Below are 24,757 nucleotides of genomic sequence, written 5' to 3' on the forward strand. Positions count from 1 at the left end.
TTATCTCTGAGAAGCTACTTCAACCCTGTCTTCTGTTGTTTCTGTAATGTATGTAGATAATTTTGTAGCACAAGTGTGTATGTAAGATTATCTTCAGCCAAATCTGTACTTGGTCTTGGGTATGTTCCTATTTGCCTACCCCCACCTGATCTTCTCACCTGCCTATGCATTTACCCATAGCCTTGTGTTTGGTGCCAGCGGTAATGCAGTGTTGTACATATAATAGTAATTATCTCTGTTGTCTATATCTTTTGTGCATATTTCTGTGTCTTTCCTTTCCCCAGTGTTACAATGCTGGTCACAGACTCTTTCCATACCACTCCTTCCCTCACCCAGATCAACATGGACTCCCAACTAGTCTGAAATTTTTCCCTCCTCAAGTGCAGATAATTCCGTGCATCATGTTTTCCTGAAACTTGTCTAACAATGACACTACAGTATTATATCTTCTCAGCACAGCACAGCATTAAATGGATTTGGAGATGACGAATCCCTGCCACAATAATAGAAGATATTTGTGAGATATTGAAGGACTGTAATATGTGCTTCAGTCTTATCCCTCTGTAGGTCATCTTTAAAGTCTATAAAATCATTGTTCTTAAGAATGTGAATCAATTTTAATTTCTTTCTTTGTATTTACTGCTTATTTATAGGAATTTATTTATTTATAGGAAATTCCATCTAAAAAATTAAAGTGGAAGAAATTTTAAAACAGAAAAATTCTGACTAGAAAACACCCTCAAAATATTTAGTTCACCCATGGACTAAACATGGTTATTTAGTTTCACCCATGTCTCTCCAGAAAAATATAAAAGAATCTATGCAAATACAATAAGGAATATTGTGGCTCAAAGGTTAATCACTCAGCTGCTAACAGACAGGTTGCTGGTTTGAACCCATCCAGTGGCAGCTCTTTGGGAGAAAGACCTGGTGATCTGCTCCCATAAAGATTACAGCCAAGGAAACCTATCGGGCAGTTCTAATTTGTTGTGTGAGATTGCTATGTGTCAAAAATCAGCTTGATGATACCAAACAACAATAATGTAAATATAATAAGATAAAATAAAATATAAAGTTTGAAGGAAAAAGGTAGAGGAAAAGGAAAATGAGAGGCAAAGATAAAATTACACCAAGTATTTCAAATGAATATTGTACTTTTACAGGAAGCAAGACACATTTAGTTACTAAGTTTCCTATCACTAATTTTGTTCCCCCTCAATTGGACATGTATGTGTAAGTACCTTTGAAAAAATGTTAGAATTGGAAGGCAGCTCGGGAAACAGTTTGCAATGGAGAATGCAATTGAAAAAATTGAGGCCTAGAGGGATAGGTTGAAGCAAAACTCACATCTCCTGACATCAAGCTGCCTTGTAAGGAATTCATTTCTTCACCTTGTGATTTATACATGTCACCTGTTGTCCACACTAAATAGAGTAAATCATTGAACAATCCATAGTTTCCATGACGGTGATACACAGAGGCTAAGAATAATATATGGTATAATGAGTAAATACATGAGGTCCAGGTTCAATGCTCCCCTCTGCTATTTGCCAGCTCTGTATCCTGCTCTGATCATCTAAAAAATGTACCTCCAGCGAGCATTTCTGAAACCAGGTTTTACATGAAAGGCAGGAAACAACTGTCTCCCTCATGTAGTTCAGAAACTGAACTGAAACTTACAGTCAAGTTTCCAAGGCCTGCGGTTGCTGATCTTCCCCCCCTCTTCTTCTTCTACCACCCTCAGCTTCCTATTGCCTTTTATCTGAATTTTCCAACCGTGTCCTGGAGTTAATTTTGTCTTGAATGTCACTAACCCAGAATTCTTCTCCTAAGGAGCCAAAGTGCTATCTTTAATATATGGCAGAAATTATGATGAGTCTGGGTTGGTGGCTATATTAAATAAGTTTCTTTTGATTGCAAATGAAAAAAAGAAACTGGCTATCTGAAGAAAAAAGTAGGGTGAGGAAAGGGGTGGAATTTTTGGAAAAGACACTTCCAGAATCCAAGGGAAAACTGAACAACCAAGAAACAGTAAGGAATAAACTCAATGATGAGACAGCTCTGGGACTTTCAGCCATAGCAGCTTATAGACCTTCTCTTTAGAGAAGTCTAGAATTAGAGACTGAAGAGATGAATCCAATTAGCGCTGCCCAGGCTAAGAGTTCATTGGAGAGAAGCTGGGGTAGTACTATATCACTGTGGAGTTCTATCTTTGTATACTGTTGTTGTTGTTGTTAGGTGTCGTCGAGTCGTCTCTGACTCATAGTGAACTTATGCACACCAGAACAAAACATTGTGCCAGTCCTGTGCCAGCCTCACAATCCTTGTTATACTTGAGCCCATCATTGCAGCCACTATATCCATCCATTTTGTTGAGGGCCTTCCCCTTTCTCGTTGACTCCACTTTACCAAGCATGATATCCTTCTCCAGAATCTTTCTGATAACATGACCAAAGTAGGTGAGACAAAGTCTGACCTTTTTTGCTTCCAAGGAGCATTCTGGCTGCACTTCTCCAGGATAGATTTGTTCATTCTTTTAGCAGTCCATGGTACTCTCAGTATTCTTTGCCAACACCATGACTCAAAGGCATCAATTTTTCTTCGATTCGCATTGGGTTTCTTTTTATACTGGGATGGGGCAATCTCTATAGAAAAGGAAATCATTGTAAGCCTAAAAGTTTTGCCAAGAAACTTATATATTGGCCCTTCTTTGGGCAAGCATGGTCAGCAAAGGAGACATGTCTATTAAGACACCAGATTTTTGTCAAGAGCGTTCACCATTTTATAATGGTGATTTTCATTTTCTTAATCCCTCAATTCAGCCTAACCTCATTCATTGTTTTACTAGTTCAAATCACTCTAGTTAATTCTATTCTCCTGATTGACTCAATACCATTTTTCTCAGGCTTTTGTGAGTTGACCCGTATAAGAGCTATTCAAAATAGAATTGGGGTCCTCTCAATGAAGATTTGGAGAGTCATGGCTGAATTTGGGAAGGGACCTGGGACACCTTGTATTGTCCTTGCTCCAGGCCAAAGTTGTTTTGCACCTGGGAGAAGGGCTCATACCTGGCTCTTTCTGACTTGACCCTGACCTACCATGGCATTATTTATTCATTCATGCATTTATTCATCAAGTCTTCATTATTTAATGAACTCTATTAGGTGGTGGGGATACAAGGATACATTTGGCAACAAACCTGCTCTGAAGGGGCTCACAGGGCTTGGAAATGTACAAGCTGGAAAGGCCATTCCTTTATAAGATAAGTAGTTACAGTAGTGCAGGCTCAGGCATTATCCCTGGCCCAGAAATTCTTGTACAGCAGCCCAACAGGCCTTTAGATTATGCTTATATTCCAGGAATTGGTATTGTAGTAAGGCATAATAATGACCACCACAAAGATGTCCACATCTGTTCTCAGACCTGGGAATATGTTATGTTACATCACCTTTTGAGGTTGAGTCAGTGCTGACTCACGGTGACCCTAGGTGTGTCAGAGAACAGTTCTCCATAGAGTTTTCAGTGGATGATTTGAAGTAGTTCTCCAAGCATTTTTTCTGAGGCACACCTTTCAGTAAGCAGCTGAATGCTTAAATGCTTGCACCACCCAGAGACTCCTATGTTACATTGTAAGGGGGCATCAAGTTGCTAATAAACTGACCTTGAGATAGGAGATTATCCAGCTGGACCACTGTAATCACAAAGATCCTTATAAGTAGAAGAGGGAAGCCAAAGAGTCAGAATGACAACCTGAGAAGAATTTGACCTGCTGTTGTTGGCTTTGAAAATGGAGGAAGAGGGCAGCCTCTAGAAGCTAGAAAAGGCAAGGAAACAGATTCACCTCTAGAGCCTCCGAAAAGAAATATAGTACTGCCTGCTCCTTGATTTTAGACCAAACCAAACCCGCTGCTATTGAGACAATTCTGACTCATAGTGACCCCAATTGGATTTCCAAGGCTGTAAATCCTTACGGAAGTAGATTACCTCATCTTCCTTCCATGGAACAGCTGGTGGGTTTGAACACCTGACTTTCTGGTTAGCAGCCAAAGGCCTTATCCACTATATCACCAGAGCTCCTTGATTTTAGATCAGGAAGACCCATTTCAGATTTCTGACTGGAGGACTGTAAGATAATGGATTTATAATTTATATTGTTTTAAGCCACTAAGTTTGTGGCTATTTATTACAGCAGCAATAGGAAACAAGTATCAGTACCTTATGGATATGCCTGATTATGTGCAAAAAGACAGAGGATTGACCAGGTACATCCAATCAGAGCATCCATTAAATGATTATTTTCATATTAAGCACATATAACTCAAACCAAACCAAAGTCACTGCCATCGAGTCAATTGGGACTCCTAGCAAACCCTCCTTGCGTTCTGGAGGCAATATCTCTATGGAAGTAGATTGCCCAACGTTCCTTCCAAGGAGTAGCTGGTGGGTTTGAACCTCCAGCCTTCTGATGAGCAGTCAAATGCCTTAGCACTATGCCACCAGAGCCCCCAGCGTACATCATAGGATGATAATTTAGCATTAACTTCAAAGACTATCTTCAAAACACAAAATTTCATTTTTTTTTTTTTTCTGGTTTACAAGCTGCTTTGAGCCCTAAGCTACCAGATACCCTACCCTCTGCATGTTTGAAAGGCACCAATTTATCTTAACACTATAGTTAGTGATGACAAATTGCCATTTTTATTCTTTCCATAATGCTGTATCTAGGTCTCTTTTTTAACTTAACATTTTAAAATACATGTTCCCAAACAGGCAACCATTGGAATTTCATTTAAGGATTAAAAATATTCTACATCAAAGCATAATTATACCTAACATTTGTATAATCCTTGCTCAAACACTTCTTTATCTGGAGCTTAAAACAGGTTGGTGAATAAAGTACAGTAAAACCTGCAAAAGCCAGAAACTTGTAAGGCGGAAATCTGTCAGAAGAGGAACACTCAAATATTTTCTACTAATAGAGAGTGATAGAAAAGTGGTAAGACTGCACTCTGTCAATGATGGAAAACTTGAGAGACTCGGAAAAATGAGGCAGTTCCATAGAGTTCCAGCTGTCACAGTTTTAATTATTCTGAGTTGTCAGAGGAGGAATTGGAAACAGAATGGTTGACAAAGGTCTGCAGGTTCCTATTGGCAGAGGTGGCAGTCAGATCCTGCTCTATGCCTGCAAGTCCAGTGCTTTTTGCCTGACAGCAGGGTAACCCCAGGCACACCACTGGAGGTGCTTCTCTGGTGTAAAGCTAAAAACAAGACAAGCTAGCTCTGAATTCACCAAGCATCTGCAATGTTACACTGTGTTCTCACAGCCCCTAAGTCTGCACAACAGCTGCTCTTGATTTAGATTTTGCTGCTTTCATTATCACTTTTAAACTGTAACCAGCCCCTTCTTTTTATATGACTGGATCTGTTTTCATGAAAGGATCACATGGATAAAAGAGAGCATAGACAGTGTGGTCACTGCAAGAGCAGGCCTGGGGCTTCTGATGACTAGAAAAGCCATGCTCCATTGTGATCCTGACACTACTGACATGAACTGGATGTAGAAAGTAGAGGAGGCTAGAGGCTCTCATTCTTCTTTGGGGCTGAGATCAAAGAAAGAACCTCTTTTGGCTTTTCTCAGCACTGCTTCTTTTCACTGTACATCAGTGCCTTATCTGGGACCAGGTCTCAGAAGCCAGAGTAGTTTTTGTCATCAGTACCCTGTACATACTCAGGTACCATAGGATGGTTTTGTCTTGTTTTTAGATCTATTATTATTGCTGACAAGTTTTTAACTGTCAAGGAGGTATTTTCCTCTCCTCATTGTCACTTATTCTAATTTGAGGCCAGGACACTATACTTTCTATAATCCTTCAAAATATCTTTTAAAACAAGCCTCCCTGGCCACCCACATAAAATATCACCTGTGCTGACCATTCCTTTTTCACTCTCTATCCCCTTTAACTTGCTTTCTAAATTTTTTCATATACTTCTCTGTACCTGACCCATTCTATTTTTGTATTTTTCCAAATTATTGTTTGTCTCCTCTAACTAGAACATGATCTTCAAAAGAGTAAGCTCTATCTCTCTCTTGTTTATTATTGTATCCCTGGTGGCTACATGAGTACCTGGAACATAGTAGAACTCAGTCAGTGTTTATTGAATGAATTAGTGAATTATTTACATCTTCCCCAATGACTACCACTATCCCAGGCTTGCCATATAAAGACCCTAGTAAACTAGAAGGAACTCTGGTGGCGTAGTGCCTAAGGCATTTGACTGCTAACCAGAAGCCTGGCGGTTCAAACCCACCAGCCACTCCTCAGGAGGAAGGTTGGGCAATCTACTTCTTTAGTGATACCACCTTGGAAACCCAAGGAGGAGTTGCTATGAATCGGATCTGACTCCATGGCAGTAGTTACATAAAAAAGCAAGAAGTCATAGCAAAGGGAGGGAAGAAAAAAAAAAAAAACTTTATCTTACCTTTTTATAGCTGAAGTTTTTAGTTTATTATTGACCAATGGGTTCAGAAGCAGGGACATGATAAAAGTATTGAGTCAGCTCTCAAATCAAAGATCCTGAGCCCCTATAGCCATACTTGGCCCTTCTGGGAGGGGCCCTTCTTCTGCCTGGAATTCTCCTTGGATAGAATTGAAGGCAATCACACATGAGCACTGGCCTGTTCATCCCATATTCACTTTGGAAAAGCAAAGACTTAGTTTTGTTTATTTGGTAAATTGGGTGGTAGGAGAGAAGAGAAAGTGATATCATTCTACCTTTTTTTTTTTTTGAGATCTACTGATAAAAATTTGTTCTGAAACTGGTGAGAAATAAGAGTAATGTAATAAATCCTCCTACGTTGTTGTTGTTATGTGCCGTCAAGTAGGACCCGACTCGTAGCGACCCCTCCTTGGGTTTCCGAGGCGATATCACTACAGAAGTAGATTGCCCCATCTTCCTTCTGAGGAGTGGCTGGTAGGTTTGAACTGCCAGCCTTCTGGTTAGCAGTCAAGTGCCTTAGGCACTATGCTACCAGAGCTCCCAAATCCTGCTATACCACAGTGCATTTGTTTGGTTTTGTTTCCATCAGTTCTGTGAAGTCCACCTGGAAAATCTCTCCCAACCAGTTAGCTGCCATCAAGTTGATTCCAATCATGGCAACCCCATGCATGTCTGAGTAAAATTGTGCTCCATAAGGTTTTCAGTGGCTGATTTTTCAGAAGTAGATCTTCAGTCCTTTCTTCCCTCTGGGTGGACTCGAACATTCAACATTTTGATTAACAACTGAGTGTATTAACCATTTACACTACTCAGGGACTCTGAAAAACTTCTAGTCATTATTTAAGCTGTACATCAAATATGGGATCCTCTACAAAGCTTTCTTTAAACATCTCACAGAAGGGTTCTACCGTCCCTTTTTGTGAGCTTGTGAGTTGGAATCAACTAGATGGCAATGGATATGTTTTGTTGCTTCGTATTGGTTTGTGTGTATGTGTGTGTGTCCAGCTTAAGGAGCTCTGGTGGCCCAGTGCCTAAGGCATTTGACTACTAATCAGAGGTTGGTGGTTCAAACCTACCATCTGCTCTGTGGAAAGAAGATGGGGCAATCTACTTCTATAAAGATTTACTGTGTTGGAAACCCAATGGGGTCACTATGAGTTGGAAGTGATTGATGGCAGTGAGTTTGGATTTTGATTTTAAATGCCTAGCATATAGTTGCTACTCAATAAATGCTGAGGAAATGGACAAGTGAATAAATGAATAAACAAGAGATTGCACACTCCAGTCATGGTTACCCTGTTTGGCATTTGGCATTCAGCCCTTCCTTGTGGAACTATTTGATCACTTTTTTTTTATTTTCTTTATTAGGCACTCTGATTGTTCTGAAGCATCCCTATCCAAGGAAAGTGGAAGAACCTTCCATTTATGAATCTGTGCGGGTTCACACAGCAATGCAGACGGGAAAAACAGAAAATGACCTTGTGCCCACTGCTCCTTCTGTAAGTGACCACCAATTTGACCACAAGCTCTCTCATTGTCTGAAAGTGTTCAGTGCAGTAAGATACTTTTCAAACTACATTTTTTTTCACATAAAAATTCTAATTTGGGATAGAAAACTTGGACAAAAAATTAAAGTTTGAAGCCCATGGCTCATTCACCTGAACAAAGGGAAATGCATAAAAAACACACTGTGATAGTGATAGGATTCTAAATACTTTTAAAATAACACTTGAATTCCTATCCTTAGCCAATTAAGTTTATGACAGAATGGGTTGACTAAACTGTTATTCTTGGCCAAGGTTCTTAAATTAAGATTTTTTTTTTTTTTTACATTCAACTGTCTATAGTAGAAAAACATCCCCTAGCTTTATGATAAAATCACGGGGTATCATTTTTTCCCAGCCCTTTTTCCTTCACTGAATGAAGTGTACAGACAGAAAACATCCACACATCTTTGCAACTCAGGTCATCGTTCAGTTTCAGTGCAACTGGGGCACTCATTGTTCTTTTGAGATTCCATTTATGTTTGTTCTGTGAACTGTGACCCTGAAATTACTCTTCTCTAGCAACCCCTTCTTTCATTATTCTCAAAGACCTTCTATTCTCTTTCTTTTCCTTGTTCGTTGAATATTCCTGATATAAGTGACCTGGATTTGCACAGATGATGAGGAGGACAATACACAGATGAAATATCAAGAACGGCTCCTAGGTAGCAATCATTACACTTGAAAAATGATCATTTAAGGATACTTAGGTACAAATTATGTTCGAACATATGACCTTCCTATTTATTCAGTACATTTTCTACTCTGTCACTGGAGAGCGCTTTTCTTTAAAAGCAGATTTATCACATGACCTCGCTGATTGACACCCTTCAGTGGTGTCCATGACATTCATGGCTCACCTGGACCCCACTAACCTCTCTGGCATCATCTCATGCCACTCCCACACTCACAATGTAGAACTTGCTGTCTCAATAACATGCATTCCTCTTAGTTTACTCCTTAACTCCTCCCTACATCCAGAATGCAACCAATACTACCATTGTCCACTCATCCTTCAGAACAATTGTTAGTGATCAATATCTTCCAGGAAGCCTTTCTTGACTCCCACTGGCTTCTATTTAAATGCTGTTCTTCTCCATTCCAGAGCACTCCCTACTTACTTTACCTAGAATTATCAGACTATAAGGAGCTCTGGTAGCATAGTGTCTAAGGTATTTGACTGCTAACCAGAAGGCTGGTAGTTCAAACCTACCAGCCACTCCTCGGAAGGAGGGTTGGGCAATCTACTTCCGTAGTGATACCGCCCGTAAACCCAAGGAGGGGTTGCTATGAGTTGGGTTCAACTCGACAGCAGTGAGTTGGGTTTTGATTTGATTTATCAGACTATAACATGAGGAAAAAAAAAAAGTCATTTTCTATAGAGTCAGTTCTGACTCATACTGCCCTATGTGTTTTAGAGTAAAACTTTATAATGTTTTCAATGGCTGTGATCTTTCAGAAGTAGATCTCTAGGCCTTTCTTCTGAGGGCCCTCTAGGTGGATGTAAAAAACCACTTAATTTGTAGCAGAGCATTTAATCAGTTGGGCCACCCAGGGGTTCCTTACTGTAGCATTTGATATTATATGCTGTCAAGTTGATTCTCACTCAGAGGAAAATTATATGACAGAGTAGAACTGCCCCCGTGCATTTCCTAGGCTGTAATATTTCCAGGAATACCAGGTCTTTTCTCCATGGCAGGGTTCCAATCACCTACCTTTCGGTTAGTAGCCAAGCGCTTAACCACTGAGCCACCAGTGCTCCTTTACTGTAGCATAATTACCTATGAATGTGTCTGCCCTTCCCTCTAGCCTGAGACTTCCCTAAAGACAGGGAGCATAGCTTTGTATCCTTACCAATTTCCTGGAACATATTACGTATTTGTTATTAGGCTACATCTACTTAAAAGTCCTAGAAACTGATTGAGAAAGTTATATTGGCTTTGCTAGAGATGGATGAGGAAGCATCAGACCTTAGAACTAAAGAAACTGAGCAAAGTAGGATGATAAACAGTCCAAAACTAAAAGAGAACAAAGAATAAATCAAGACCTACTCTCTAACTCATTTTTGTTTTTCAGTCAACCAGCCTCTTGTACACTTCCTCTTTACTGTTTCTTACCCCACCACCAATCACATCAATGTCTCTCTCATTTGGACTTTCAGTTTGACTTCACTTTCTCCTTCTGTTATACTTATCCTAACAATCTCCACTCAAAGTCAATCAAACCATACCCTACTATGTCTGTCCTCACACATACTACCAAGCACAGTTGAAGAAATATGGGTCATCTGGGTGACTCAGTGCCACAGTGAGTTTCCAGCCTCAGCTGTGCCCACAATGCTTACCAGTGATACTTCTCTAACCTCAACCTACACCTTCTCTCGTTTCCTCAGCACTGATCTCAAACCTCCCCCATCCCTAAGTTACCCATACAAATAATTGCCAAGCACTGCTCTGCAGATTCATGCTGGTCAGGTCAGGGATGATGTTTACACGGGTCCACTGATTAATGAGAAAAATGTAAAATGATGCAATGAGTGTTTTGCAAGGTTTAAATTTCAGCTTGTGAAATGTGAACCTGTCTTTTATACAGAATTACATGCTTCCTATTTTCTTAATATTAAAAATATCCTTTCTCTTAGGAAATTATGATGATGTTTTAAGTGTTTTTTAAAAAATACTTATGCAGGTTAAGAGATTGTCATTTATACTGAAATGAAATGCATATATGTGTGTGTGATATTAAAGTGGCCTTTCTCTTATAAAATGATGTTGATGGTAGCTAGTAGTTTTAAATTTTATGTTTATTTGAGGAGCTCTGGTGGTGTAGTGGCTAAAGCATTCCGCTGCTAAGCAAAAGGTCACCAGTTCAAACCCACCAGCTGCTCTGCAGAAGAAAGTCAAGACAGTCTGCTTCTGTGAAGATTTGAAGCCTTGGAAATCTAAGGCAGTTCTATTCTGTCCTATAGCATTGCTATGAGTTGGAATCAACAGGTTGGTAGAGAGTTTGGTATGTTTATTTGACAAAACAAAAAGTTAACCAGTGTTGTCTCTCAAAGCTTTGAAATTTCCAACTTGCTGTTTCATTCAGTCCAGAAGTTTGGGAACAACTACATAATAACATATGTCCCCTCATCCCAGAGAAGGTAATTTTGCCTCCTACTTCCCAGGGAAAGGAATCATCAATGATTTTTTTCAATTACTCCTCCGCCCACTAAACTATCACCTTATTAATAGTCTCAGCCATTCTTACATCCCTTCCTTCTGAAGAAGAGAAAGAGGAGGCCCAGTGGAGACAATGTGTAATGAGAAGCTCTTGGAGTTGATTGTGCATTAATATAGACAAAACATTAAAAAGGCTTTCTAGTGGATTCTGCAATGTCTCTTGTTACTCTACACTGAGGAATCACAGATAACTTGACCAGCATGGCCACGGGAACTGTTCTGGTCCAGTCAGCATTTTCTTGTTCCTAACTGACCACAAGCATTCTCAGCCTCCACTGGTGTGGTAGTTAAGTTTGTGGGTCAGCTTGGCTGGGCGTGGGTGAGTGGCTGGGCAGCTGGATGTAGTATTCCCCATGATGAGACTGGTAATCAACTCCATGGTGGAATCTACTGTGAGCAGCTGAGTAGCTGTTTTGGTGTGTGGTCTGCATCCTGTATATAAAAGACAGCTTTGGGAATGGTCTCTAGCTTATGGCACACTTGAATCCTGCATGTAGCCATGTCGTTGTTCAGCAGCCTGCCATACTCTGCCAACCTTGAGACTTTCAGTAGACTTGAACTAATGGCCTGCTATGTGGTTTGTTAACACTGGGACTGTGCCATTTTATTTGCCGACCTTGGGCTTGTTAGCCTCAGCAGCCAGTAGCTGCCTGAGTAAAGCGAGATTCCTCTAGCTTCAGTGGGCCAGGAGCAAGAAGCAGAGCTGAAGCCCAAGGTTGAGGTGACTTTCACCCAGCCCCTAGAGCCGGGCACTTTGAACTTGGACTTCTAGCCTCCTGAACTGTAAGAGAATAAACTCCTGTTTGTTGAAGCCATCCCATCTGTGGTCTATTCTTGTCAGAGCAGCACTAGGTAACTAGAACAACTGGTTACCACCAACAGACACAATGATGCTGTACCTCCATCTTCAACCCAACAGTTCTGTGGACTTTCAGACTCTGTCTTCTCTTTTGGGACACAGTTCTTGCTCAAGCTCCAGCAGTGGGGAAAGAGAACTAAGACCAATTTATAGGAAAAAGAACTTCTTTCTTGAAGTGAAAGTGAAAATAGATACCCTATTGCCCAGAAAACAACATATATGCTTGTATAAAAATGTTTAGTACCTTTTTGCAATAGCATTTTGGAAAATAACTATCATATTATAAACAACATAGGGTTGGGTTCCTGAGGTAGGATTATGTTTAATTCATTCTTAATTTAACAAAGCTTTTTTAAGCATCTATTATCCATTAGGGAGCTCTGGTAGCATAGTGGCTAAGACACTTGCCTGCTAACCAGACGGCTGGCGGTTCAAACCCACCAGCCACTCCTCGGAAGGAAGGTTGGGCAATCCTACTTCCGTAGTGATACTGCCTCGGAAACCCAAGGAGGGGTCACTATGAGTCGGGTTTGACTCAACGGCACATAACAACAACAACAACAATTATCCATTAGGACTGTAAGAAGGTCAGAAGGCCTGGTGTGGAGTGAGTTAGAAGGAAAGTAATAAGAGATGAGATTATTGAGGTAATGAGGGGCCAGAGGAGGTAAGGCAATAGAGTTCTTAACCTAGCAGAACCTCTCAGCTGGGGTATTTAGGAATTTGTTAGTGTTTTGGTTGTCACAATGCTGTGGATGACACTAGTAGAATGAATGGGTTTCAAGAACTATGAGAAGTCTGAGACTTTACCCTGTTTTCAAACTAATGAGCTGATCTGCCCCAGTTTCATGGATACTGATAGAAGACACAATCATCTGAGTGAGAAATGTAGCTGTAGCCAGAAAATCAGTGTCTGGGCTGGTTCCTTGTGAAGGCTCTCAGTCTCCACAGAGTAACATGAAGAGAGTCAGGTGACACTACACTCATAGTAAGTGGAAGTATAGGAGGGAAACCCTGGATGCAGGGAACCCACATCTTTTACAGTGGACTGTAAATATATATGCCCTTTCCTGAGAAGGAAGACACTCTTTAGAACTTCCAAGGCTGCTTGCTGTGCAAACATCCTTTAAAACTGGTCTGAAACAAAGGACTGCTAGTGTCTTGGTTGTAAGATATGCAGAAAGGTGAGAAACTCAGGGAAAATTGTTTCCAATAGTGAAAAGGGGTTATGGAGGCTAAATATGCTGCAATGTACTGTGACACATTATCCTGCCCCAAATGTCAACTATACCTTCCTTGTTCTTGTTAAGTGCCATTGAGTCAGCTCCAACTCATAGTGACCATATGTACAACAGAATGAAACACTACTCAGGCCTGCACTATCCTCACAATCCTTGTTATACAGGAACCCATCATTGTAGCCACTGTGTCAATCCATCTCACTGAAGTCCTTCCCCTTCTTCACTGACCCTCCACTTTACCAAGCATGATATCCTTCTCCAGGGAATAGCCATTTCTGAAGACATCACCAAAACAGATGAGACAATATCTGGCCATTCTTGCTTCCAAGAGCATTCCGGCTGCACTTCTTCCAGAACAGATTTGTTCATTCTTCTAGTAGTCCTTGGTATTTTCAGTATTTTTCACCAACACCATAATTCAAAGGCATCAACTCTTTGTTCTTCCTTACTCATTGCCAAGTTTTCCCATGCATATGAGGTAATTGAAAATATCATGGCTTGGGTTAGGTGCATCTTAGTCTTCAAAGTGACATCTTTGTTTCTTAACATGTTAAAGAGATCTTTTGCAGCAGATTTGCCTAGTGCCGTGTGACGTCCGATTTATTGACTGCTGCTTCCATAGGTGTTGATTGTAGATCCAAGTAAAATGAAATCCCTGACAACTTCAACCTTCCATCCATTTATCATGATGTTGCTTATTGGTCTAATTGTGAGGAGTTTTGCTTTCTTTATGTTGAGATGTAATCCATACTGATGACTATAGTCTTTGATCTTCGTCAGTAAGGGCTTCAAGTCTTCTCTTTCAGTAAGCAAAGTTGTGCCATCTGCATATTACAGGTGGTTAATAAGCCTTCCTCTAATTCTGGTGTCATGTTCTTCATATAGTTCAGCTCCTTGGATTATTTGCTCAGCATACAGATTGAATAAGTATGCTGAAAGGATACAACCCTGACACATACCCTTCTTGATTTTAAACCATGCAATATCCCCTTGTTCTGTTCAAATGACAGCCTCTTTGTCTGTTTACAGGTTCCTCATGAGCACAAGTAAGTATTCTGGAATTCCCATTCTTTGCAATAATTTATTCTTTCCATAAGTTGTTATGATCCATATAGTCAAATGCTTTTGCATAGTCAAGAAAACACAGGTAAACATCTTTCTGATATTCTTTGCTGTCAGCCAAGATCCATCTGACATGAGCAATGATATCCCTTGTTCCACATCCTCTTCTGAATCTAGATAGAATTTCTGGAAGTTCTCTATCAATATACTATTGCAATAGTTTTTGAATTATCTTCAGCAAAAGTTTACTTGCATGTGATATTAATGATATTGTTCAATTTCTTTGAAATGGCACACATATCATCTCTTCCAGTCCATTGGCCAGGTCTTCCAAATTTCTTGATATAAATGAGTGTTTTCAGTGTTGCATCCATTTTTTGAAATATTTCAATGGGTATTCCTTGTTTTTTGCCAGTTCCTTCAGTGCAGCTTCAAGTTCCTCCTTCAATATCATTGGTTCTTGATCATAAGCTATTTCCTGAAATAGTTGAACATCAATCAATTCTTTTTGGTACAGTCACTCTGTGTATTCATTTTTTTTTTGGTGTTTCCTTCGATATTTTGTCCTTAGAATCCTTCAATATTGCAACTCGAAGCTTGAATTTTTTTTCTTCAGTTCTTTCAGCTTAAAACATGCAGAATATGTTCTTCCCTTTTGGTTTCTGACTCCAGGTCTTTGCATATTTCGTTATAATACTTTACAATGTCTTCTCGAGCTGCCCTTTGAAATCTTTTGTTCAGCTCTTTTTTCTTGTCATTTCTTCCACTCACTTTAGCTGCTCTGTTCAAGAGCATGCCATGTAAGATAAAATAAAGAATTTATGCTTGTTCCAAGCATTAAAGAGAAATTATGAGAGGGTCCTGAGTAACATAATTTAAGTGTTTACATTTTTGAAAATATCATTCTCACTGCTAAGTGAAAACTGGAGTGGGAACAAGATTGGAGAGAAGACCACCACTAGGAGGCTATTGTAGCAGTTTAGATAAGAGATGATGTTAGTTTAAACCAGAAAGAGGGGCAGGGGAGGTAAAAACTGGTTAAATTTAGGTTGTGTTTTGAAGGTGGAAAGGACAAGCTTTATTGATGCATTGCATGTAATGATGTTCATTATATACAAAAGAAAGAACAACAGAGTAAATAGTCCTGCCATTTACTGAGACAGCTAACACTGTAGGAGGAGTACAATTTGGGGATGGGAAAGAGTAGTTCTGTTTTGGACATGTTTCATATCAGATACCAGTTAGAAATATTGGGAGGTTAAATGAGATAATACATTTCAAGTGACTGACACAGAGCAGCTTCTATCTAAAATTTTTGTTTTCTTAGCTTCCCTTTTTTGGTATTTGGTGTTTTTAGCAACTCCCTCTTTCTAAAATTTCTGTTTCCTTTACGTATGTGACACATTTTTCTCTTTATTCTGTTATCTCTCTAACACAAATTTAGTTCCTCTTTTTGGACACCTCCCTTGCATGGTGACCTTCATCAGTATTCTGTTCTTGAATTTCTACTCACAGTTAACATTTTGGTGTCTATGCTTCTAGTGTTTTTTTTTTTTTTTTGTCAGTAGATAAATAGAAAGAGATACACACATAGATATTTTATAATGAAATCTTGATTGTAAATGGTTATAATATTCTTGTGAAATTTAATTATAAATTGTGAACATCTTCAGTGTTATTAGTCTTCTAAAACACCATTAAGTGTCTTAGCATTCCATTATTTGAGTGTGTAACAGTTTATTTAGTTAATTATTTATTATATTTTTGCATGCTATTTTTCATTGAAATAATTTCAAAGAAATATTACAAGAATTCTACAAAGACTTACTTATTCTTTTTCCTGAGCCATTTCAGAGAAAATTGCCTATGTGATGTCCCATCACCTTGAATGCTTTAGCATATGTATGTTTCCTACAATTTAGGTGTTTACCTATATGACCACAAAAAGCCATTAAATATAGAAAATAAACACTGATTCAGTATCACCATCTAATCCGCAGATCTCATTGAAGTTTCATCAGTTTTCCCATAAGGTTCTTCACAGCAAAAAGATCCCATCCAGGATCACAAGTTGGATTTAGCTGTCTTGTCTTTTTAGACTCCAGTTTCAAACACTTTCATAGTCTATCCTTGATTTCATGATTTTGACACTTCTGAAATTTAAAGGCCAATTACTTTGTAGAGTGTTTTTGTAGTGTAGTAAATTACCTCCTATGGCTTTTCTAGCCATAAGTCTTTGTAAACTCTGTGGTGGGATTTGCCATGAGCAACTGAACAGCTCCTGATTATAAAGTTATCCAGCTGGAGTATTTCTGTTGAGAGTGGCACAAAGCAATCTTCTGGGAAGTTGTCTCTCTCTCTCTCAGGTGTATAGAATTCTGATGTTGGAATTGTTTAGTTTGACCACTCTGCCAGGCTCAAAAGGACCCACCTAGAGGCAGAAGGAGTCTCCCTAACTGCTGGCTGAGAAAAACGTGCTGCTGAGAGAAACATGCTCCTGAGAGACATGAGAGACACATGCTACTGAGAATGAGACACAAGAGACACGCACTGCTGAGAGAGAGATGTGCCACTGAGACTGCTGACTGCTGAGTGAGACAGCTGGCTGCAAGAGACTGAGTACATTTCTGAACTGGGATTGTAGTCTGGTGCTTCCCTAATAAACCCCCATAATCTATGAGTTCTGTGTGGCCACTGCAGTGAATTATCGAACCCAGCAAAAGGTGGTGGGTGCTGTGGAAGGAACGGTTGGTGTCAGGGTTGGTGAAAGAGCTGGAGGGAGGCAGCATGTCTGGCCTCACAGGAATAGGCGTGGGCTACTGATGGTGATTCTGGAGCTATTGGTGGTGATTCTGTCTTCCTCTTGTGGGGTTAGAGGAGCTCAGAAGATGCAACCTCCCTGCTCCTTTGGCAGTTCCTCAATCTTGGTTTGTCTGACATTACCTCACAATTAGATTGAGCTTATGCACCTTTTTAGAAATACCATAGAAGTCATGCTTTACTCTTGTTCCTGCCTTATCTCAGATGGCACAGAATTTCAGTTTGTCCCATTAGGATGTGTCAACTTTGGTTACTTCATTAAAGTGGTCTCTGTCAGATTTCTTTACTCTAAAATTACTTCATTCCCATTGTTTCTAATAGTATTTTATGGGAAGGTTATTGAGACTATGTGAATATCCTGTTCTTTGTTAAACCCTTACCATCAATTCTAACATCCATTGATATTTCTTCACAACTTTAATTATTACTATGATTGTTGTCTCATTGCCACATGGTGATTCTCTAATTTGTCATTCCTTTTACATGTATATATATGTATGTGTGTGTGTGTGTATACATATATAAACTCACTGCCATCAAGTCAACCCCAACTCCTAGCAACTCTATAGGACAGAGTAGATCTGCCCCCTAGGGTTTCCAAGGCTGTAAATCTTTATAGAATCTTCTGAGGAACATCTAGTGGGTTCGAATCACCAAACTTTTGGCTGGCAGCCAAATGCTTTAACTGTGGCACCACCAAATAAGGACATGGTTTTTATTCTCCTCATTTATTCAATCATTTATATTTTTTTTATAACAATGAGTTATAGTCATGGCTATCACTCATTTTGATTCTTCATATTTTCCCAGATTTGGCCAGTAGAAGGCCTTTCAAGGTAGCTTCTATGTCCCTAAAACATGGCTTCATTCTGTGAGCATTTTCTTACTTTCTGTATGCACAGCAAGATGTTCCAGGCTTGTCTTGAACTTGCTTTGTTCCCACCTCTGAAATCAGCCATTTCTTCAAGAAGCCCTCACCCAGGCACACACACCTTTTCACCTTTTTTTTTTTTTTTTTCTGGAGAGTGGAACTTTAGAAACTAAGATGTGGGTGCTAGGTAACTGTTGTTAGGGAGATGTCACTCTCCCAGCCTACTCAGAAAGAACTAGGGAAAATATGTATGTATATGTTGTTAGGTGCTATCATGTCATTTTTGACTCATAGAAACCCCATGTAACTGAGCAGAACTTCCCCACAGGATTTTCAAGGCTTTGATCTTTACAGCAGCAGACCACCAGGTATTTCCTTCTGTGGAGCTGCTGCATGGGTTCAAATCACCAAGTGCTTAACCATTAGACCACCAGGGCTCCTTAGGTGTGTATATACACATGAATGTACATGCATTTACATATATACCAATGATTGATCAATCCATGAGTTCACATACCTCAATACCAATCCAATACTGCAAGGCTCATTCTAGTTTTCCCTTTTTCATATCTATAACTCCCTTCTCCTATTAGTGAGAAATGTGGTTACCATTATCTTCAGTATACTTATCTCCAATTGCTACTGCCACCACCCTCCTTCTAGACACCCTAATCACCCAACTCAGGCTCCAACATCCTATCCAAGCCACTACTACCTCTGCCCTCATTACAGATGCCTACTCAGTCTACTCAACTCTGACACTATGCACTGAGCCACCACCTCTACATCTTTGAGTCGAAGCCTTCCTCCCCCTGCTCAAGTTTCATTGTCTCCCAACAAGCTGCTGCCACCATTATCACACACACAGATGCTCTTCAAATCCTGGGTGGGCTCCATCACCCTGTGCTAGGGTGCACAAATGCCTTCCTCACTCTCTGCACCAGGCTGCAGCCCTCCTGCCCACTCACACATATGCCTACCTTGCTTCATGCTGCCTAATGGCTTTCTAATGTATTATTAAGGGAGGCAAGCAAACAAGTCAGCAGGATAGCAGATAGGCAGGGTGGCAGGAACAGTAGGAACTTAAGAATGACATCAAATAGTACTGGACAAATCTGCTGCAAAAGACCTTTGTTAAAATGTTAAGAAGCAAAGATGTCAGTTTGAGGACTAAGGTGTATCTAAGCCAAACCACAGTTATTTTCAATAGCCTCATATGCATGTGAAAGCTGGACAATGAATGAGGAAGGCTGAAGAAGAGTTGATGCCTTTGATTTGTGGTGTTGGAGAAGAATACTGAAAATACCATGGGCTGCCAGAAGAACAAACAAATCTATCCTGGAAGAAGTGCAGCTGAATGCTCCTTAGAAGACTGACCAGTCTTTGTCTCACTTAGTCTGGTCAAGTTGTCAGAAAGGGCCAGTCCCTGGAGAAGGATATTATGCTTGGTAAAGTTGAAGAACAGTGAAAAAGGGGAAAACTCAATGAGACAGATTGACACAGTGACTGCAAGGATTGTGAAGATGACTCAGGACAATGCAGTGTTTTGTTCTGTTGTATATAGAGTCACTATGAGTTGGAGCTGGCTCAACGGCCCTAACAACTGCAACAGACATTAACTGGCAATGACCCAAAATATTAATTTTTGCCATTCCCATAATATGATGTCTAAACTCAATTCAGTCAGTTCAAATTTTTTTTTTTTAGTGCCAAAATAATTCCTGATAATTTGATAATAGGTAGCTCTGGTGGGGTAGTGCCTAAGGCATTTGACTGCTAAGCAAAAGGCTGGCGATTCAAACACACCAGCCCCTCCTCAGAAGGAAGGTTGGGCAATCTACTTCCATAGTGATACCTCCTCGGAAACACAAGGCGGGGTCGCTATGAGTCAGATCCAACTCAATGACAGTGAGTTTTTAGTTAGTTTAATTTGATAACAAATTTACCAATTTTGGTTTAACATTATTTAAATAGATACCTGGGAAGTTCACCATTACTTTAATGTCACGAAAACTTTCATACAAATAGTTATTATTTATTTCTTCAACTCTTTTTGCTGTGGTGGTTGCTGTTCCTCTTTTTATTTGGTAGGGAGAATTTACCTCAGGAAAAAACTACTCTGGAAATTCCCATAAAAAGAACCTTGGTTTCAACCAAGTCATTTCCTAGTTTTTATCCTTTTTTTTCTTGCTCATACCAGACATACTATGATATCATATTAGAAAAAAACACCCTACCAGGAATTCAGTTTCTTCAGAAATTAATTTTAGTTTCTTGATCTTAGGTTCCTTGTGTTATGCATATTTATATTCATACTGCTCCCCACCATTGTTCTGTTACACAGGTGCTTGCTCACTAAGTTAGGTGCTCAGTAATAGTGATATTATTATTACCCTTGAATTAGTGAAATGGGGTTAAAAAGAAATGACTCATTCTTACTTCAGATCCCTTTGGACAAGTCAAGTATAAATCAACTGCATTTCTGAAAGTCTTCTCCATGGAATATGGGTCTTCAAGAGTTCATCTGTTGTCTTAGGCTGGGTTATCTAGGGAAACAAAATCAGTGAAGCTTATATATAGAAAGAGAGCTGGGAGGGAGAGAGAGAGAGAAATTTATCTCAAGGAAATGGTTCATGCAGTTGTAGAGGCTGGCAAGTTCCAAGTTCATGGGTCAAATATCAAGCTGGAGACTTCATCTTACTCACACAGCTGTAGGCGCTGACAAACTCAAGATTGGCAGACAATATAGCAGGTAGCTGGCTTCAGAGGCTGACAAATCCAAGATAGGCAGGTAAAATGGCAGATTGTGGGCTCACAAGCTGCAAAGGCAGCAATCCCAAGATGGGCAGGCAATATGGCAGGCCACTGTTTCAAGTTCAGGAACCAGAGATGATGATGAGCCAGAAGCAGGATCCAGATCCAGCAGAAAACCAGAGAACTTTCCCAGCATGTCTCTGTTGTTGTTGTTATGTGCCATTGAGTCAGACCCGACTCACAGCGACCCCTCCTTGGGTTTCCGAGGCAGTATCTCTATGGAAGTAGATTGCCCAACCTTCCTTCCAAGGAGTGGCTGGTGGGTTTGAACCATCAGCCTTCTGGTTAGCAGTCAAGTGCCTTAGGCACTATGCTACCAGAGCTCCTATATATATAAAGTAGCCCACACCCCTGAGGAAACTCCCTTTCAATTGATTGGGTGTTCATAATATATCTCAACATGGAGATGATTACATTATATCAGATTTCATCATGAAGGATGACTACATCATAACTGCTAAGCCACTGAGAATCATGGCCCAATCAAGTTGACATATATCCTTAACTATCACATCTGTGAAAAATAAAGGAATTTTATGATAAAATAAATATTAGAAATTCAGTGTCTAAAGACTTTCTTAAAAATTAAATTAGCATAATGTGCTCTGTGAAGCCCTGGACTACAGAGGTTCCTTTATTTTCCTTAATCCAATGTTTGCCCAATGTATTGACCATAAAGTTGCATGCATGTGCATGAGTCATACCACACAATAATCCAAACAGCTGAGTTTCGTGTAATACACTTTGCCAAAACTAATGTAAGTGAAATGATGTGGTTTATTTATTTGTAAATTGCTGATTCAAGTTAGTCAAAAGTCTTTCTATTGTTACCTATTACTACAGAATGCTAGATGATCCAATTTAAAAACAGTCTCTCACAGTATATGGAAGATTTTCAAGTCTTTAGGTAAAGAATGAAAGGTCATCACTTAAAAATCAAAGGCAGACTTTTCATTTTAACATAAACTCATTGCCATTGAGTTGATCCTGACTCATAGCAACCCTATAGGAAAAAGTAGGTTGGTGGTTCAAAACCATTAGCCACTCCTCGGAAGGAAGATTGGACAATCCACTTCTGTAGTGATACTGCCTTGGAAACCCAAGGAGGGGTTGCTATGAGTGAGTACAGAAGCAGGCTGCCAATTTTTCTACTGTGGAGTGCCTGGTAGATTCAAACCACTGTACCACCAGGGCTCCCTCATTTTAACATAGGACAGAAATATAAAGATAAAAATTATTTTATGACCATTCTAGGCTTCATTCATTGCTTCTTGATTTTTCAGCTGGGCACCAAAGAAGGCTACCTCACCAAACAAGGGGGCTTGGTCAAGGTAAGGAAACATGTCAGCCATGAAGTGAACCAACATATCATGTAGGTGGAATTCTCTAATTTTGACACTGGTCTTCTTGTTTTTTAAGAAAATTTCCTACTCATTTTTATCCAGTTATTAGTATTCATCTGTTTGGAAGATTCATTTTCATGAATAATGAATCAAAATTCTGAAAAATGACTTGACAATTCTTTGGCGAAGCCTTACACGATAATAGCCTACATTTTATTCTCAAGAAAATATATAAAACTTTTAATGGAATAATTGAAGATGAAAGTAACAAGCTGCTTTAGGACATTTGTTTTAACAAATGAAAAGTCAAATTTTTATAAACTGTTTATCTAAAAGTTGACTGAAAAAGTCACATGCCCTAACTGAACGATTTGATGAAATCCCAAAGAAAACAAAATTTGGGACTTTAAAAGTCCAAGGTATTCAACTGTCTGCCATTTTATATCATTATACCTTTAAAGTTACTTATTTCATTTCATTGTGTTAAAACCTTCTTGGAATATGCCCATTCTGTCCTTTTTTAAGAGTCAGGGTACTCACTTGCTTGAGTTCAACCTAAATATTTAGTCATTTGTGTCCCTGCTATACTGTATCCTCCTTGAAGGCAGGCAGTATTAATATTCATAGAATATTCATTTTTTAAATATTCTGTTACTTCTTTTAACTAGTAAGATTGCTACCTAGAATAAGATTAACCAGTTGCCAGTAGATCAATTCTGACTCATGGTGACCAGATGTGTTTTAGAGTAGAACTGTGCTGCATAGAATTTTCAATTGCTGTGACATTTTGGAAGTAGATGCCAGAACTTTCTTCTAAGTTGTCTCTGGGTAGACTTGAACCTCTAAGCTTTCAGTTAGCAGCCAAATGTGTTTTAGGATTCTAATAATATATAAAATTAAGACAATGGATATTGAGAGGCAACTGTCAGTTTTTGCCACAAATGCCATAGAATTCATAGACAAGGTCTAGAATATCATGTGGTTTGAGGAACCAGAACTTCAACTTGCTTATTAGCAAAACAAAATAAAATAATATTTAGCATTTTTGTGTGAGGAATGGCTAAAACATAATAAAATTCCAAACAGTAGCCCATAGCGCGTAATAATGATATCTATCTATTCTTGTTATAAAGGAGCTCTGGTAGTGTAGTGCCTAAGGCTAATCAGAAGGCTGGTGGTTCAAACCCACCAGCCACTCCTCGGAAGGAAGTTTGGGCAATCTACTTCCGTAGTGATACTGCCTCAGAAACCCAAGGAGGGGTCACTATGGGTCGGGTCCAACTCGACATCACGTAACAACAACACACTTGTTATAAAGTTAATAAGATGAACATTCTAGTTGCTTGTTATAAACCACCCTGAATATTTATATAAGCTGTTTTCTTAATTTGTTTAAGTATTATTTAGTGGTATCTCTGCTTTTGTTATAAAATTAATGAATGAAATAATTTTAATTTTTGTGTATATTCTGAAATATTTTTCTCAAGAACAACTCTTACAACAAGAATGTTTTCCAAGCTTATTGTATTTGTCTTTTATATATTTTAAAAGAAAACTGTCTAGTTCAAACATTGTTTTCCTCTACTCAATACCTATGTGTTTTAATTAAAGTTTTTTGGGTTTTATTTCCCCCTCCAGACTTGGAAAACAAGATGGTTCACCTTGCACAGGAATGAACTGAAGTATTTCAAAGACCAAATGGTGAGAAACATTGTAACACATTTTCCCTTTAAGCATTAGCTCTCTTGAAGAAATGAATATCTGCCTTTAAAAGCCCTGAACATTCACTATGTCCACCCTCCCAGAAAATCAATAAAATAATTGGGAGTGTGAATCCCTGATTCTTCATATGAGCAGAGCTATTTTGCAAAGACAAGGTGAGTATTCTAGAAATCGCTTTCTTGGACTAGCTAGGCTTTGGCTCCCAGAGAACATAATTCTCTCTGCCTAGGACATTAGAATTGTTCTTTTGCCACAAATTATTGCCTCTCTGAAACAATTTACCTCCTTATTAAAAAATTCACTCATTTACTAGAGTTTGTACCTCCATGAACAACTACCCTTTTGGGCATGGGACCAGAAGAACTGGATAGTGCCTGGCTACCATTACTGAACAAATTGATCAAAGATTCCATGGAAGAATCCTGGTCAAAAGTGGGGAAATGGAAAGAACAATTTCAAATTCTAATGGAATCTAGACTTTCTGGAGCTATGGGGGCTGGATGTATACCTAAACTATTGCCCTAAAATAATCTTTAAATTTTAAACCAAAATATCTCCTGAAGTCTTCTTAAAACCAAACTATAGTTTAGCTTAACTAGTAAAGAATGTCTGTCTTGAGCATTGTACTTTTTTAAGGTCTATCAATATGTCATCAAGTGCTAAGGAGCAAGGATGTCTCCTTGAGGACTAAGGTGCGCCTGACACAAGCCATGATATTTCCAATCACCTTGTATGCATGTGAGAGCTGGACAATGAATA

The 24,757-nt window shown here is 39.3% G+C and overlaps 1 protein-coding gene across 1 annotated transcript in view; it reads left to right on the top strand.

Moving 5' to 3' along the window:
• DAPP1 (dual adaptor of phosphotyrosine and 3-phosphoinositides 1) overlaps nucleotides 1–24,757 on the top strand; it is a 70,415-nt gene that overhangs the window by 40,272 nt on the left and 5,386 nt on the right. The window contains exons 4-7 of the mRNA XM_007948870.1: nucleotides 7,867–7,997; nucleotides 22,217–22,264; nucleotides 23,915–23,977; nucleotides 24,134–24,153. Coding sequence (XP_007947061.1) covers nucleotides 7,867–7,997; nucleotides 22,217–22,264; nucleotides 23,915–23,977; nucleotides 24,134–24,153 — 262 coding nt within the window. The remainder of the gene's footprint in view (nucleotides 1–7,866; nucleotides 7,998–22,216; nucleotides 22,265–23,914; nucleotides 23,978–24,133; nucleotides 24,154–24,757) is intronic.

The sequence above is a fragment of the Orycteropus afer genome, unplaced genomic scaffold (genome assembly GCF_000298275.1).
Source record: "Orycteropus afer afer isolate SDZICR_OR568_19922 unplaced genomic scaffold, OryAfe1.0 scaffold00229, whole genome shotgun sequence".
In the NCBI taxonomy this organism is placed as follows: domain Eukaryota; kingdom Metazoa; phylum Chordata; class Mammalia; order Tubulidentata; family Orycteropodidae; genus Orycteropus; species Orycteropus afer.